Source organism: Bacillus rossius, chromosome 13, assembly GCF_032445375.1.
Source record: "Bacillus rossius redtenbacheri isolate Brsri chromosome 13, Brsri_v3, whole genome shotgun sequence".
In the NCBI taxonomy this organism is placed as follows: Eukaryota; Metazoa; Arthropoda; class Insecta; order Phasmatodea; family Bacillidae; genus Bacillus; species Bacillus rossius.
This window is the reverse complement of record NC_086340.1, coordinates 17,516,753-17,531,165: the sequence shown is the minus strand read 5'-3', so window position 1 is coordinate 17,531,165 and position 14,413 is coordinate 17,516,753. Positions and strand designations below refer to the sequence as shown.

Here is a 14,413-nt window from a genome sequence, read left to right as displayed (position 1 = left end):
TCAATGACCTACAGGATACACTCCAATATCCTCTACACACTCGGGCAAATGCCAACTGTTCATTGGCTGCTGACTTGTGAGTCGTCTCGACTGGGCGGCCTGTGATTCGACACTTCTTTGAGTGAGGGTCTCTAATTGGTCCTCAGTCCTCCAGATTTAAAAATGAACCAATGACAGAAGCAGCACTAAGGTATAATTATTTGAATTTTATCATAACACGAAATGAACCCGCGAATTTTTCAGGTCTCTAGTGATAGCATTGAGTTGCTTTGTGACGTCGTCGTCGAAGGGAGGCGGGAGGCGGGCTGATGCTCACCGACGGCGTTGGCGCCCATCATCTTCATCATGCGCAGCTCGCCGATGGTCTCGTAGCTGGGCCCGCCCACGCACGCGTACACCCCCTCGTGCACGTGCTTGTCCAAGGACAGGCTCTTGGCGATGCGCTTGGCGTCGGCGCGCAGCCGCTCGTCGTACGCCTTGTTCAGCGCCGGGAAGCGCACGCCGAACCTGCAGAGTCGGGGCCGTCACAACGACACACCCTCCCTCACCCAGCCACCAACCCGCCGACTCTCCAGGCGCCCGCGCGGTGTGACGCGCCGTCGACCTCTGACCTCGGCGACGAACGAATTCACGGGGTCGTTACCACAACGCCGAACGTACAATAACGCCGAATGCCAAATTGACCGCAACGCCGACAGGTAGAAAACTGCTGTGTACCACAACGCCGAAATACAGTAACGTCGAAAAATGTTTGCTGCGGGGCGGGTGGGGGGGGGGGGGGGGTGGGGGGGGGGGGGGGGGGGCGTGACAGGAGCAAATTGAAAAACAACTGAATGAATTCGTGTGCAAACCTTACCTAACACAACCTTTGTGGCAGTCCTGCAATGATAATTTTTTCAGCGTTAATGTATTTCGGCGTTGCGGTGATTCGGCGTTGTGGTACACAGCAGTTTTCTAGCTGTCGGCGTTGTAGTCAATTCGGCATTTCGGCGTTATGGTTTTCGGCGTTATTGTACTACGTTCGGCGTTGTGGTATTTCGGCGTTGTGGTGCGTCCCCGAATTCACATTGTTGCGAACGTGAGAGACCCAGACCGCGATGGCTGGCGGCCCCGCACGGCCACTGGAGTCACGTGCCGTCCGCTGACGTTAAGGCATGCCACGCGTTCCTGATGCCTTGATGGCCGAGTGGGTAAAGACACGTGCTTCAGATTGGACTATTATCAAAGTTAAGTACCACCGAGTTTGAATTGGTAGGTACTTAAGATGGACGACCATGAATGGATCACGCGAGTCCGCCATCTTGTCTAGGTTTTCTGAGACTTGCACATCTTTGCTCAGTTTCGTTTTTGTATTCAGTAATTACTCCTACCAAATTTCATCTATCTAGTGCATGAAATACGTGCGCAACAGTTACGTGTAACATATGACTTCAGTAGCGAGTAAATTCATAAGTTCTCGTGCTGCAAATACACTTATAATTAGAAACTCGGAAACTGTTTTCAACTACATTTCTGGACGCGTATCACGTTTAGTTTCCGCGCCTGCCATTAGGATTCGTTACCCGAAAGATTAAACTATATAATGAAACTGCTCCGATAAAAGCGAAAAATAAAATTTTGGAAGAAAAAAAACTAAACTGCCGAGCGATTTACAACACTCTGTTAGTCCATCCTAATATTTTCCCTTATACATTCTGCCTGCTGTTGAAAAAACTTCAAAAAAAAAATTCGAGAAAATCTATATTGCATGTAAGCCACGAACTCATAACTCGTCAGACTAAATGTTTTTCTCTCTTGGTATTTATTTCAAACATTTTCATAGTTACCGTGCGTGATTAATTACACTTGGGTGAATCGGAAATTTACTGTTTCAAAACAGAATCTTTGAAATGTGTTGAAACACGACTTACAAAATATAATAATGTAAACTAAATTTGACATGCAAAACCCTTGCAGACATTTGGAGGTAAAAATTTCATCTCCGTCCGTCAAAGTATGAAGTTATCAAGCTTGGGATACACACACACAACTCAGAATAGTCATAACTTAGAGACCTGAAAAAAAAAACATAACTTGGAACCGTTATAAGTTATAAACACACAACTTAGGACAAGCATAGCTTTGAAAATTCCTATCTTGTGTGTTTCTAAGTTGTGTGTTTATTAGATATGACAGCAACCAATCAAGCTTATGACGGACGGACGTATGGATGAACATTTTCGGGTGATATGATTGGCTGCAAGTCACGTGATGTACGTACGGACGGAGGCGACGAAAGCAACTGCATGCGGGTCAGCGGGTAGCAGTACTCGCCTGTCGTCATTGGGCCCGCGCAGGGGGTTGACTCCGGCCAGCCCCAGGAAGTTGATGTGGTCCTTGATGATCATGATGTCGCCCACCTTGTAGCCGTCGCCCAGGCCTCCCGCCGCATTGGTGACGACCAGGTGCGTCACCCCGGCCAGCTTCATGACCCGTACCGGCATGGCGCACTGCGGGTATTCGTCGCCGGCTCAGCAAACACTCCCCTCTCCCGGCTTGGCAAACACTACCCTCTCTCCACGCTCAGCAAACACGCCCCTCTCCGGGCTAGGCAAACACTCCCCTCTCCCGGCTCGACAAACACTCCCCTCTCTCCACGTTAAGCGAACACTCCCCTCTCTCCCTTCTCAACAAACATTCCCCTCTCTCCACCTTAAGCAAACACTCCCCTCTCTCCCTTCTCAACAAACATTCCCCTCTCCCGGCTGGGCAAACACTCCCCTCTCCCGGCTTGGCAAACACTCACCTCTCTCCACGCTCAGCAAACACGCCCCTCTCCGGGCTAGGCAAACACTCCCCTCTCCCGGCTCGACAAACACTCCCCTCTCTCCACGTTAAGCGAACACTCCCCTCTCTCCCTTCTCAACAAACATTCCCCTCTCTCCACCTTAAGCAAACACTCCCCTCTCTCCCTTCTCAACAAACATTCCCCTCTCCCGGCTGGGCAAACACTCCCCTCTCCCGGCTTGGCAAACACTCCCCTCTCCCGGCTGGGCAAACACTCCCCTCTCCCGGCTGGGCAAACACTCCCCTCTCCCGGCTTGGCAAACACTCACCTCTCTCCACGCTCAGCAAACACGCCCCTCTCCCGTCTGGGCAAACACTCCCCTCTCCCGGCTTGGCAAACACTCCTCTCTCCCGGCTGGGCAAACACTCCCCACTCCCGGCTTGGAAAACACTCCCTTCTCTCCACGTTAAGCAAACACTCCCCTCTCTCCCTTCTCAACAAACATACCCCTCTCCCGGCTGGGAAAACACTCCCCTCTCCCGGCTCAGAAAACATTCCCCTCTTCCGGCTCGACAAACATTCCCCTCTTCCGGCTCGACAAACACTCCTCTCTCCCGGCTCGGCAAACACTCCCCTCTCCCGGCTGGGCAAACACTCCCCTCTCCCGGCTCAGCAAACATTCTCCTCTTCCGGCTCGACAAACATTCCCCTCTTCCGGCTCGACAAACACTCCTCTCTCCCGGCTCGGCAAACACTCCCCTCTCCCGGCTGGGCAAACACTCCCCTCTCCCGGCTCAGCAAACATTCCCCTCTTCCGGCTCGACAAACATTCCCCTCTTCCGGCTCGACAAACACTCCTCTCTCCCGGCTCGGCAAACACTCCCCTATCCCGGCTGGGCAAACACTCCCCTGTCCCGGCTCGGCAAACACTCCCCTCTCAGGCTGGTCAAACACTCCCCTCTTCCGGCTCGACAAACATTCCCCTCTTCCGGCTCGACAAACACTCCCCTCTCCCGGCTTGGCAAGCACTCCCCTCTCTCCGCGCTCAGTAAACATTCCCCTCTCCCGGCTGGGCAAACACTCCCCTCTTCCGGCTTGATAAACACTCCCCTCACCCGGCTTGGCAAAACTCCCCCCTCTCTCTACGTTAAGCAAACACTCCCCTCTCCCGGATCAGCAAACACTCCCCTCTCCCGGCTCAACAAACATTCCCCTCTTCCGGCTCGACAAACACTCCCCTCTCCCGTCTGGGCAAACACTCCCCTCTCTTCACGTTAAGCAAACACTCCCCTCTCCCGGTTGGGCAAACACTCCCCTCTCCCGGCTCAACAAACACTCCCCTCTCTCCACGCTCAGCAAACACTCCCCTCTCTTCAAGTTAAGCAAACACTCCCTTCTCCCGGCTGGGCAAACACTCCCCTCTCCCGGCTCGACAAACATTCCCCCTTCTAGCTCGACAAACACTCCCCTCTCCCGGCTTGGCAAACACTCATCTCTCTCCGCGCTCAGTAAACATTCCCCTCTCTCCGCGCTCAGTAAACATTCCCCTCTCCCGGCTCAACAAACACTCCCCTCTCCCGGCTGGGCAAACACTCCCCTCTCCCAGCTTGGCAAACACTCCCCTCTCTCTACATTAAGCAAACACTCCCCTCTACCGGATCAGCAAACACTCCCCTCTTCCGGCTCGACAAACACTCCCCTCTCCTGGCTGGGCAAACACTCCCCTCTCTCCACGCTCAGCAAACACTCCCCTCTCCCGGCTGGGCAAACACTCCCCTCTTCCGGCTCGACAAACACTCCCCTCTCCTGATAAGAGTTGTCTACCAGTCGAGGAAACATTAAAACAGAATTAAACTATTGTGTCATTCTTCTGAAGGATTGTTCCGACAGCGTAGAGAATCTGCTATAGGATATAAAAACTTTGATGTGTAACATCTTAGCTCGCATACGGCAGTAATTTTGTGAATGTGTAAACACTGCCAACTGTTGCGGATGGCACGAACTAAATTTCATAAAGACAAAGAGAAACCTTATAATATTTAATTTTTAATGAATTTGAATAAGATGGGCAGTATTTTAAATAAAAAAAATATTGTCCAAAGCTGGGCTTTAGTATTTGTGCTATTATATTTGACTTTTATCGGAGACGTTTCATTATATAATTAAAATTTTGGACTGGTAATAAACTGATCCAATAGTTGACGTAGCTGCTCCTGCAACGAATTCTAGCGGCGGGTGCGGAAACTACGTGTGATCCTCGCACAGGAATTTTGTTGAAAACACAATTTTCGTGTATTTAACACGCTCTGCATTATTTTAAAGAATTCTGCGTTGAATTTCGTGACCACGATTCGTATTTTAAGTATATTTGCAACACGAGGACACATGAATTTGCTCGTTACTGAGGTTAGATGTTAAACATCTTCGGCAAGTAATGGAAGACTAGCACGCTTTTATTCCTAAGTGCTATTTCTGAAGTTTTAACTCCATATCTCCCTTGCATATTTTGTTCTGCCCTAAAATATCTTCAACAGATATTGTCTTAGTATAACATCATGGATGTAAAAAAAGGTGCGCAAATATTTCGTATATTGTCATCACTTGCACGTCTTTATACACCCGTGATATTGCACTATGACGATATCTGTTGAAAATATTTGTGGCAGAAAAACAAATATCAGGGAGGTATCGAGTCAAAATTTTTGAAATAGTCTTTGGATAAAAGTAATGACGAATAAAAGAAAAAAAATTATCATGAAGTGTGGAATAGCATTTAAAAGCAAATACACATGCCTTTTCAAGTTTAGTTACATGGTTTCGTCTATAACACGTGATAAATATATCCACAAACGGTGTTTTAAACTACATTTCTTGACGAGAACCACACGTAGTTTCCGAACCCACCGCTAGAATTCGTTGCCGGAGCAGCCTAGTCAACCATCTAATCATTAGATCTGTAGAGCGAAAGATGAAATTATATAAAGAAACAGCTCCGATAAAAGTGAAAAAAAAACCTTTGGCTTTGTGAACTTTTGGTTCGCGCCATCCACCACAGATGGCAGCACCGCCAAAGAGAGCTGAGATGCGGAGAGCAGAGTTGCGGCGTCACCTTCCAGACGGGGTAGCCCTCGTAGTAGTGGAAGCGCCCTTGCATGCAGAGCACCTCGACGCCGTCCAGCCGGCCGAACACCAAGTGTCCGTCGTGGCCACTCACCGTCGACACGGGGAAGTCGGGGATGCTGCCGTACGAGAAGCTCTGCCTGTCCTCCAGCGAGTCCGCCAGCGATCCTGCAGGGGAAAGAAAGACCCCCCCACCGTGTTCCAGAACGTTCGGGTGAAGTCCAGCGTGTTCCAGGACGTTCGGGTGAAGACCAGCGTGTTCCAAACAGTTCGGGTGAAGTCCAGCGTGTTGCAGAACGTTCGGGCGAAGTCCAGCGTGTTCCAGAACGTTCGGGCGAGGTGGTGAATAAGCACCGACGTGTCGGGGACACGACCGTAACCTGACTCACGGGCCATAATTCCAGAACGTGTCCAAACCGAATACTATGCCGATGTTTTTTTTGTACCATCATGTTATAGTTAGTAATAGTTGTATTGTATGCATTTGTTAAAACGTGTCAAGCGACTTGCTCCTGTATTCCAACGGCAAAAGAGCACGGGGTGCTGGCGTGCCACCGTACCAAAATGTGTGTATTGTACGTAATGGGAATCAGTAAAGACTTTTGAATTGTGAATTTTGAATTCAAACCGAATACCAGTAAGGAAACAGAAAAAAGCAACTGTTTGCGCGAGGCTAGAAACTGGTTCCAACGCATTATAGCGGACATTCGATGCAATGGTTACGGTAAAAAAATCCTGGAGATAGCAACACCGTCACACGAGTTAAATTTGTTTATTCTAATTTTCTCAAGTACTTTTTTGACGTGACAACGTCTAATAAATCGATGAACGCCGGCTGCACGCACGATAAAGTGTCCCGTAACGCACATTGTCCCACTACGGATGTCCCACTACGGATGTGTCCTGTTAAGCTCATTGTACGCATGCGTGGCATCTCTCTTCCACTCGATTGGAACAACCATCGATTTGACTTTTCAATCATATTTTCGTAATTATTAATATTATGTTTTTTAACGATCGTCCACCGATTTTGAGCACAATCGGTACGGTTATTTAAAAGTCATGTTGAATATTCAAATACGTTTTTTAACGAACAATGGTGTTTTACAGTCACACATAATAATTCAAATTACACCCGGTATCATTTGCACAATGTTTTAAAAAAATATTGTAACACATTATAAATAAGTTTGGTATATTTGTGATGCGTATTTGTTATAAAATCGTGTTATAAAAACGGGCGTACTACATACGTTTTTAAAATTTCCACAACACAAAACAAATTTTTTATAAATATTTATATAGCATCTGAAACAATTGTTATTAATATGGCCTCGTGGCCGTGCGGTTGGCATCGCTCACTACCAATCCAAAGATTGACGGATCGAATCCCGGCCGCAGTATTTTTTTTTTTTTTGTAAAAATAAATACGGCGCGCGCGACACTACAAAAGTAATAAATATATTTGAATTAATGAATGCAAATAATAGTAAATTGATCAATTAAATTGTAGATTTCATTTCACTCCTTCTTTGTATCCATACAAAATAGTGATAATTCAATAAAAGTGATTCAATTTTATTCATAAAAGTATGCAGAGGTAGATTTTATCATACAAAAAATAGAAAAATAGAAAAAAAATTCTTCCTCAAAGAATATAATATTTTTAATGCCTAAATGATTTGGTTGCAAAAACCTATAACGGCTCAGTCTCAGGCCGAATATATTTCATTTTTTTCTGGATCAATCATTTCATCAATGTTTTGTTATGACGTTGTCACGTTAAACTATCGTCCGTAAACCGACTTTACAGACAACCAATTTTTTTTTGCTGCAATGTAAACCAATTTTAAAATAATTTTAAGATATTTTATGTTTTTTTAAGTAGATGCTTATTTGAAAAAAAAATTTAAAAAAAAAAATAAAAAATAGTATTTATTTAGTTCCTCTCATTCTATTTAATGACTTAACTGTACGTAACTGCTATATTTCAAGAGTTCATCAGTATTTACTTATTTCAATAGTTGTGAAAATTTTGTTTGCTACATTAAAAAACTAAAATAGTTGGTTAGGTTAGCTACATTTATTGTACTGTAAATTTTTTTGAACAGTTTCTTACATTGTGTTAGCTACATTTAAGTTACTTTAATTTTTGTAAATAGTTAGATAAAACTAGCGATATTGAGAATTCTCACTTTTGTTTTTGGAACAAGTATCTATTATTATTTTTTGTATATTTTAGATTTTTTTCCCAGATGAACTCTTCCGTAGGAAATTACCTGTTTTTAATTTTTTCGCGGAATATTTACGAAATAAACGATATAGTGTATATTTAATTGTTAAATGCTGTCTCATCTGTGTCCTTTAGTTTGTCCGTTATGTTTGAAATGACATCGTTTTTTCATATCTTATAGTCAATAAATCTTTGTAGATTGTAATAAACGTGTTCTGGTTATGAAACACTGTTTTAATACAAATACAAGGATGGTAAATTCATTTCGCTATGACAACAAGTTTTCAAAAGACGAGAGAAAAAATGTGCCGAAATCGCCCATTATAATACATGGAAATTTGAATTTCACGGGCGTTCTGCAGGAAAAGCCGCTAGGATCGCTGCAGTCATGTGTCACCAGTGCTCGCCATGTTAAATGGCCTGAGTTTCCTATATTTTTCTTCTACAATATTTGCTTCCACAGTTCATCTCATAATTTCTATTAGTCTTAGAGTTTATCTAAGACACTAAAAACTCTTCACAGAAAATTATTGGCGCCCAACGTGGGGTAAATAAATTTTATAACCTTGGTAATATGTACAACAATGCGGCAATAACGCCTTGTACATGTTATTTAAAAGATTCATATTTACAGCATCTGCAGCACAGTAACTATTTGCGTATCACATATGATCTAAATCGGACTAAAAAAAATTACATCAAAGAGTTTGCATGTAACACTCAGCAAATCGTTGCAATAAATTTATCTTATTCGCTATTAATCATAAATGCCATCTAGTGGCGGGCAATGAAATTCACATTTCCAACAATGCACCCGAACTTTGACCCAGCATTTCTCCACTCGTATTAGTACTTAATAATTAATATTTGTAATTATCTATCAAATATAGGCGAATCGTGTTCTTGGTGAAATAACATTGTTGATATAATAAAGAGTTTCTAATATAACAGTATACAGAGACATTTCATTTACAATTTCTGCTGTCAGTGCTTCAACATATAACCTACCTACTTAAAATAAAACTGTTTGGGGTGAAATTAAAATATATAAAATAATTGGAAAAAGGCCATCTACAATCTTAGGATCTAAAAAAAATATTATATTTTAATTAAATTGTAGTCTGTTTATTTGTTTGTGCCGGCATCAATAAAAAAAACTTTTTTTCGAATTTTGATGAAAGTTTTATGAGTTAAATATTTAACTAACTTAAACACTAAGACTTATTGGCAGATTTTTTTTGTAGTTACGCCCTTTTGAATTTTAATACTATATTTTTCTTTTGTGGTCTCTTAATTTGTTTCAGCTAAAATTATCAATAAACAGCAAAGATGAAATTTATTTATATATATAATTTTTTTGTCAAATAATTTTTTATCGGTTCATATACAACAGAAAATGTTTTTCACCTAACGGGTGCCCTGCGGGTTGATTACGAGCACACACTTTGCGTTATAAATTGCGGTAAACAACGAAGGTTGTGGAGAATAACGCAAGAAGAAGCAACGTGAATACGAACACATCATTTTTCGTTAAACACCGAATATTGATGACGTTGTGACGATATATACCGCAACTTTTGAGTACGAGCACACATTTAAGGCGGTATTTATCGCAACGTAGCTTCGTTATATTCCACGAGTATTGCTGTTGGTGAAACGCAACGACGAAGGTATGTGATATCATTATTATTTAAAGTTCCTTATGGTATCTGAAAATCAAAATTATAGTGGCACAATATAATTTAAAATAGAGTCGAGAATGATATAAAGCCGTAAAATTAAACATAAAACACTAATGTAAGGTTAGAGTTATTGTGATTATTTTTATCACGTGAACGTTAACGCCGTTTCTGTTTATTAGTTTAGCACATGGACATTATTTTTAACGATCTACAGTGGTGTTTGCATGGCAACACGCAGGACTTGCCACAGCACTTGCGCGAAATATTTAACCACGTCTTTAATAAAAACCACTAAGAAACGCGAAAATCTAAATTTAAAATGCTTAATTTAAGAATTTAGGAAATTGAAAAAAAGTCAATTTATACTCTTTGCAACTAAATATATATATTTGACTGACTAAACAGACTCTTAAAGAAACATGTTAATTTTTCAAATGTTGCTTGTCCTCTGATGTCATGGATTCGTACCGCAACTAAGAGATAACACGGAAGATAACGAAACACGTATCGCAAGGTGGTTCATACTCACCGTTTGCGGTACGTGTTCCGTTAGCGCGTGAAAAATAACGAAAGTTCTCGCTGGTGTTCATAATCAACCCGCTGGGCGCCTTACAAACTCCTAGTTTACGTTAAGGTTTTTTTTAAAACTTAATTGATCGTGATGAACCTGCAGCCGAAATTTGAACGCATGTTAGACTGCAACAATGTATACCCGCAAAAGCGGTTTCCTCCTTGTGATTGGCGGCCGTCTGCGGGAGAAGTCGTTGCCTTGTTTGACCGAGCCACTCAGGACGCGTTTTCTTCCGCGCTGAATTACTGTGATTAGTGTTTCTCGGCAGTAGACGTGTACCTGTACCTGAAGGTACCCCAATCACGAAACACAGACGATGATACAGTGTTTTGACTTTCAGCTGGTCTCGGAATCTTTTCGCGTAAAATGCATGGCCCTACTCATCATGTATAGATAGATATGTAAATGGATAGGTAGCTGGATAACTGCGCAACTTGGGGGCGCGAATTCCCTTGCGGTGCCACTCTTATTACGGCGTCCCTCTCCTGACTCGTTGAGTGGTATTTACTCTCTCAGACAAGACGGTCTGTGGCCTTCGACGCGAGCCGACCTGCTTCTGCCTTGGAGGCTCAGCGCACTCACCGTTTGGGACCAGTTAAGGGGCCCGCCTCGTCAGGGGTGCATGTGAAGATAAAGCTGTAATACAAGTCCCTTAAGTGCTTTCAAGAAACTGTACTGTTTGTTTTATGCCTTAAAAATTACTCTGAAAACATGAATTTTGAGCAGTAGCGTAGCCAGGATTTGTGTATGGGGGGTGTTAAGAGGCATGTGCCCCCCCCCCCCCTGTATTAAAGCGGGGGTCCGGGGGTCCTCCCCCGGGAAAATTTGGATTTTAAGGTGTAAAATAGTGCTATTTTAGCAATTTTTGGTACTTAAATTTAAATATTGTAATGGTAAAAATTTTATTAATTTTAATATGAAATTGGTTTGAGTGATGAATAAGAAATTAATTAAAGATTTGGTGCTAAGGGGGGGGGGGGGGGGTTTGAACCCCTAAACCCCCCCCTGGCAACGCCCCTGATTTTGAGCCATTTTAACTCTTATAAAAATACAGTTTAAAAACTTAATCCGGAATCAAAAAATATTTTTCGGCCCTCAGCGAACTCTTAAATGCTTTTCGTAAGCAGACACCACTCGGATATCTCGAGTAGTTTTGAAATCGCGTTGTTTTTCCCTGAAGCTCTGCGCACCGTGTGTGTGCCCGTGTAGGCGGGGGCCTTAAGGGCCATTCTGCAATGGCGCGGAAACGAAGACGGATCTCCCGGAACATTTCACTATCGCGTCCGCTGCTTCCACAATGCACGGAAACGTAACGAATGGTAACCAATGAGGATGCATCCCAAGATTGTGAAGCATTAATTTAATTTTTAAAAATCTTGGTTCCTGATCATGGCACGGGCGTAATTTACTTATATAAAAAACATAAACGACTAAGTAATAATATAAAACTAGATATTCTTGTACTAGATGCAATTTTTTATGTGTCGCGATTGTTTCTTTTCACGACCATCAGTGTGTACAAAAAAATATTACGTAATAGTTGCGCTACCGTAAAGTTTCGTTAAGCTCACCGATATGCTTGGTACGTCCCCCGATATTTAGGAAATTGAACAGGTACGAGTTAATGGCGTCAGACGCGGGTCCGACATATGGAGGAAACCAACGAAAAAGAAGTGAGCTCTGCGCATGCGCGGAATTCGCGAAACATATCGGCAACGGATAGGACACAAAAAAAAAGGAGAGGCCGTGTCTTACCAACCACTAGGAATACTGTTAGGGTACAATGATAAGCATATTCAACACCTAAACCCTTATTCTTGTGTCTTTGAACACCGGCTTTATGCCTGTTCTACAGGAAACCGCGAGGGAGCTACCGGAAAAGATTTTCTACCATGGAATTCCAGGAGACGGTGTGCTGTGACGTATTTGAAGTCACTTTCCAACCATCGCCATCGCCATATTGTTCCGCCCAAAACATCGTGGAGATGCATGTCGGATGATGGTTGGTAAGTTTTAATCAGAATGTCCGTCGTTAAAAACAAGTCACGTTCATAAAGAAAATTAATTTAAAACTGCTGTTTTTTTTTTACAAAGCAGCAACACTAACTACACTTCAGCCGATGTTTTGGGCGTCTTGCCAATATGGCGCAACAATTAAATGTGAAGGGGGGAAAATACTTTAAACAGTTAGCGTGCAATCGTACAGACGTGGCCACCCCTGCTTTTACTCTGGTTTTACTCATTATAAAATTATAATTAAGAGTTCATGATAAAACTAAGTCTTTATAATGAGATTTCTTGAAACTAGTTTAGATTTAAATAGCAAAAATAAAATTTAACTGGGTGATCTTTCGTTTTTTTTTTTAAATCTGTATTGATTTTTTCCTAAAAATATATATATCATTAAAACAAAACATCGAAGTGAAAAAGTATCAACACCAAGATATCGAGTTCGGTAACCCGATATTTTTGATAGAGATATATCGTTGCCATCCCGACTCGAGGTCGAGACAAGCGCGGCTCCAGAGGAAGGGCGCAGGGGACGATAGCCCCTTGCGAGCCCAAATTTCACTTCTTATTTCTTTGTAGGAAATATTAATGTTAACTTAAATACTTTCGTTAATGTGCTGAACTCTTCTTTCAATCAAAATTTGTACGAAAATACTAAATTTCAGTATTTGAGACCATATATTTTGTGGAATATCCCAAGGGCAATGTCATGATTATTAACTGCATCCTCCTGTGTGTGAGAGCCCTGCACGAGAGGTCTTCCTGGAACCGCCATTGGGTCGAGAGGCCAAGAACAAGACCGTTGCAGGACACGGATTATTCGCGAGTGGAGAAACGACAAACGAACAGTACGTTGCCTGAGAGCCGGTCGGGATTTCTTTCGAGGAACTACCGTTATCGCCTCTAGGTACAAACTGGCGCGCAGTCTTCCCGTCGTGCATAGAGCAACTACAAAAAATATGAGCGGCATCCATAACTTTAAACGGCGGAGAAATTAAGACAATGGTGTCATGCAAGGCACTCGGGTGCTTTCAAGCAAATTAATTATTTTAATTAATTAAATTAAAAAATTATAAATCCGAATTTAATCAAACACTATTAAAGATATTGGGTAGCAATAATAAACATACGAAAAATACCAACACAAATTTACCATTTTTTTTTAGCATTTCACTCCTAAGAGGATGAAAAATTGGTTAATACCTTTTTCATATAATTAATTATATCTCCAAATATAATATTGTTACGATTTATAACTGGGTTCGTAATGGATAGACCAATTAAGATTTATTACAGTGTTATTGATTACTCATATTTACACTAAACGCAAATCACTGACACTTAAAACGTGTTAATCAAGTCACTCCTGCACCGAGCGTTTCATGTCTGAAATCAACTCTGAAAACACGCGTTTTAGACCGTTTTTCAGTCTCCTAAAAACTACAGTTTAAAATCGAAATATGGAATGAGAACCGCACAACCACCCTGAGCGCATTCTTAAATGATTTTAACAGACGCCACTCAGATATCTATGTCTAAAAATCAAATATTTTCTGATATTTTAGTGTTACAGTCGATTTACTTTTAAAATTCAACCATACAGAAAGTTTACTCATAAAAAAATTACATAACGGTTATACTAGACCCCCCTCGTTCAAAATATCCCAGGCCATGTTACCGTCTCTAGTAGCACTAACCATGCCAGATAGCGATTACTGTGACTAGTAGTATACATGGACTCGGTTAATGTTGCTCTTCTAGTTGGATTCTAGTTACAAATCACTTGGCATCTTCTGAAGCTCTGAACATCACGTGTGTGCCCGGGTAGGCGGGGCCCTTAAGTCATAATTAGGGACCGGAAAAATTCGCGAATTCAATGACCTACAGGATAGACTCAAAGATCCTCTCTGCACTCGGACAAATTGCATCTGCTCATTGGCTACTGACTCGAGACAACTATTAACTAGAATGCTTTTGATTAGTTACTTCTTTCGTTGAGGATTATTCATCGGCTCCGATTCCTTCTGACA

General features: G+C 42.4%; 1 protein-coding gene across 2 annotated transcripts in view; it reads right to left on the bottom strand.

Moving 5' to 3' along the window:
* Nucleotides 1-14,413, bottom strand: part of LOC134538288 (purine nucleoside phosphorylase) — a 66,438-nt gene that overhangs the window by 11,911 nt on the left and 40,114 nt on the right. The window contains exons 3-5 of one of the 2 annotated variants that reach the window (XM_063379464.1): nucleotides 5,877-6,055; nucleotides 2,314-2,489; nucleotides 317-507 (exon numbers count right to left, since the gene is read on the bottom strand). In XM_063379464.1, the coding sequence (XP_063235534.1) occupies nucleotides 317-507; nucleotides 2,314-2,489; nucleotides 5,877-6,055 (546 nt within the window). The remainder of the gene's footprint in view (nucleotides 1-316; nucleotides 508-2,313; nucleotides 2,490-5,876; nucleotides 6,056-14,413) is intronic. The other variant, XM_063379465.1, reaches the window with a different exon arrangement.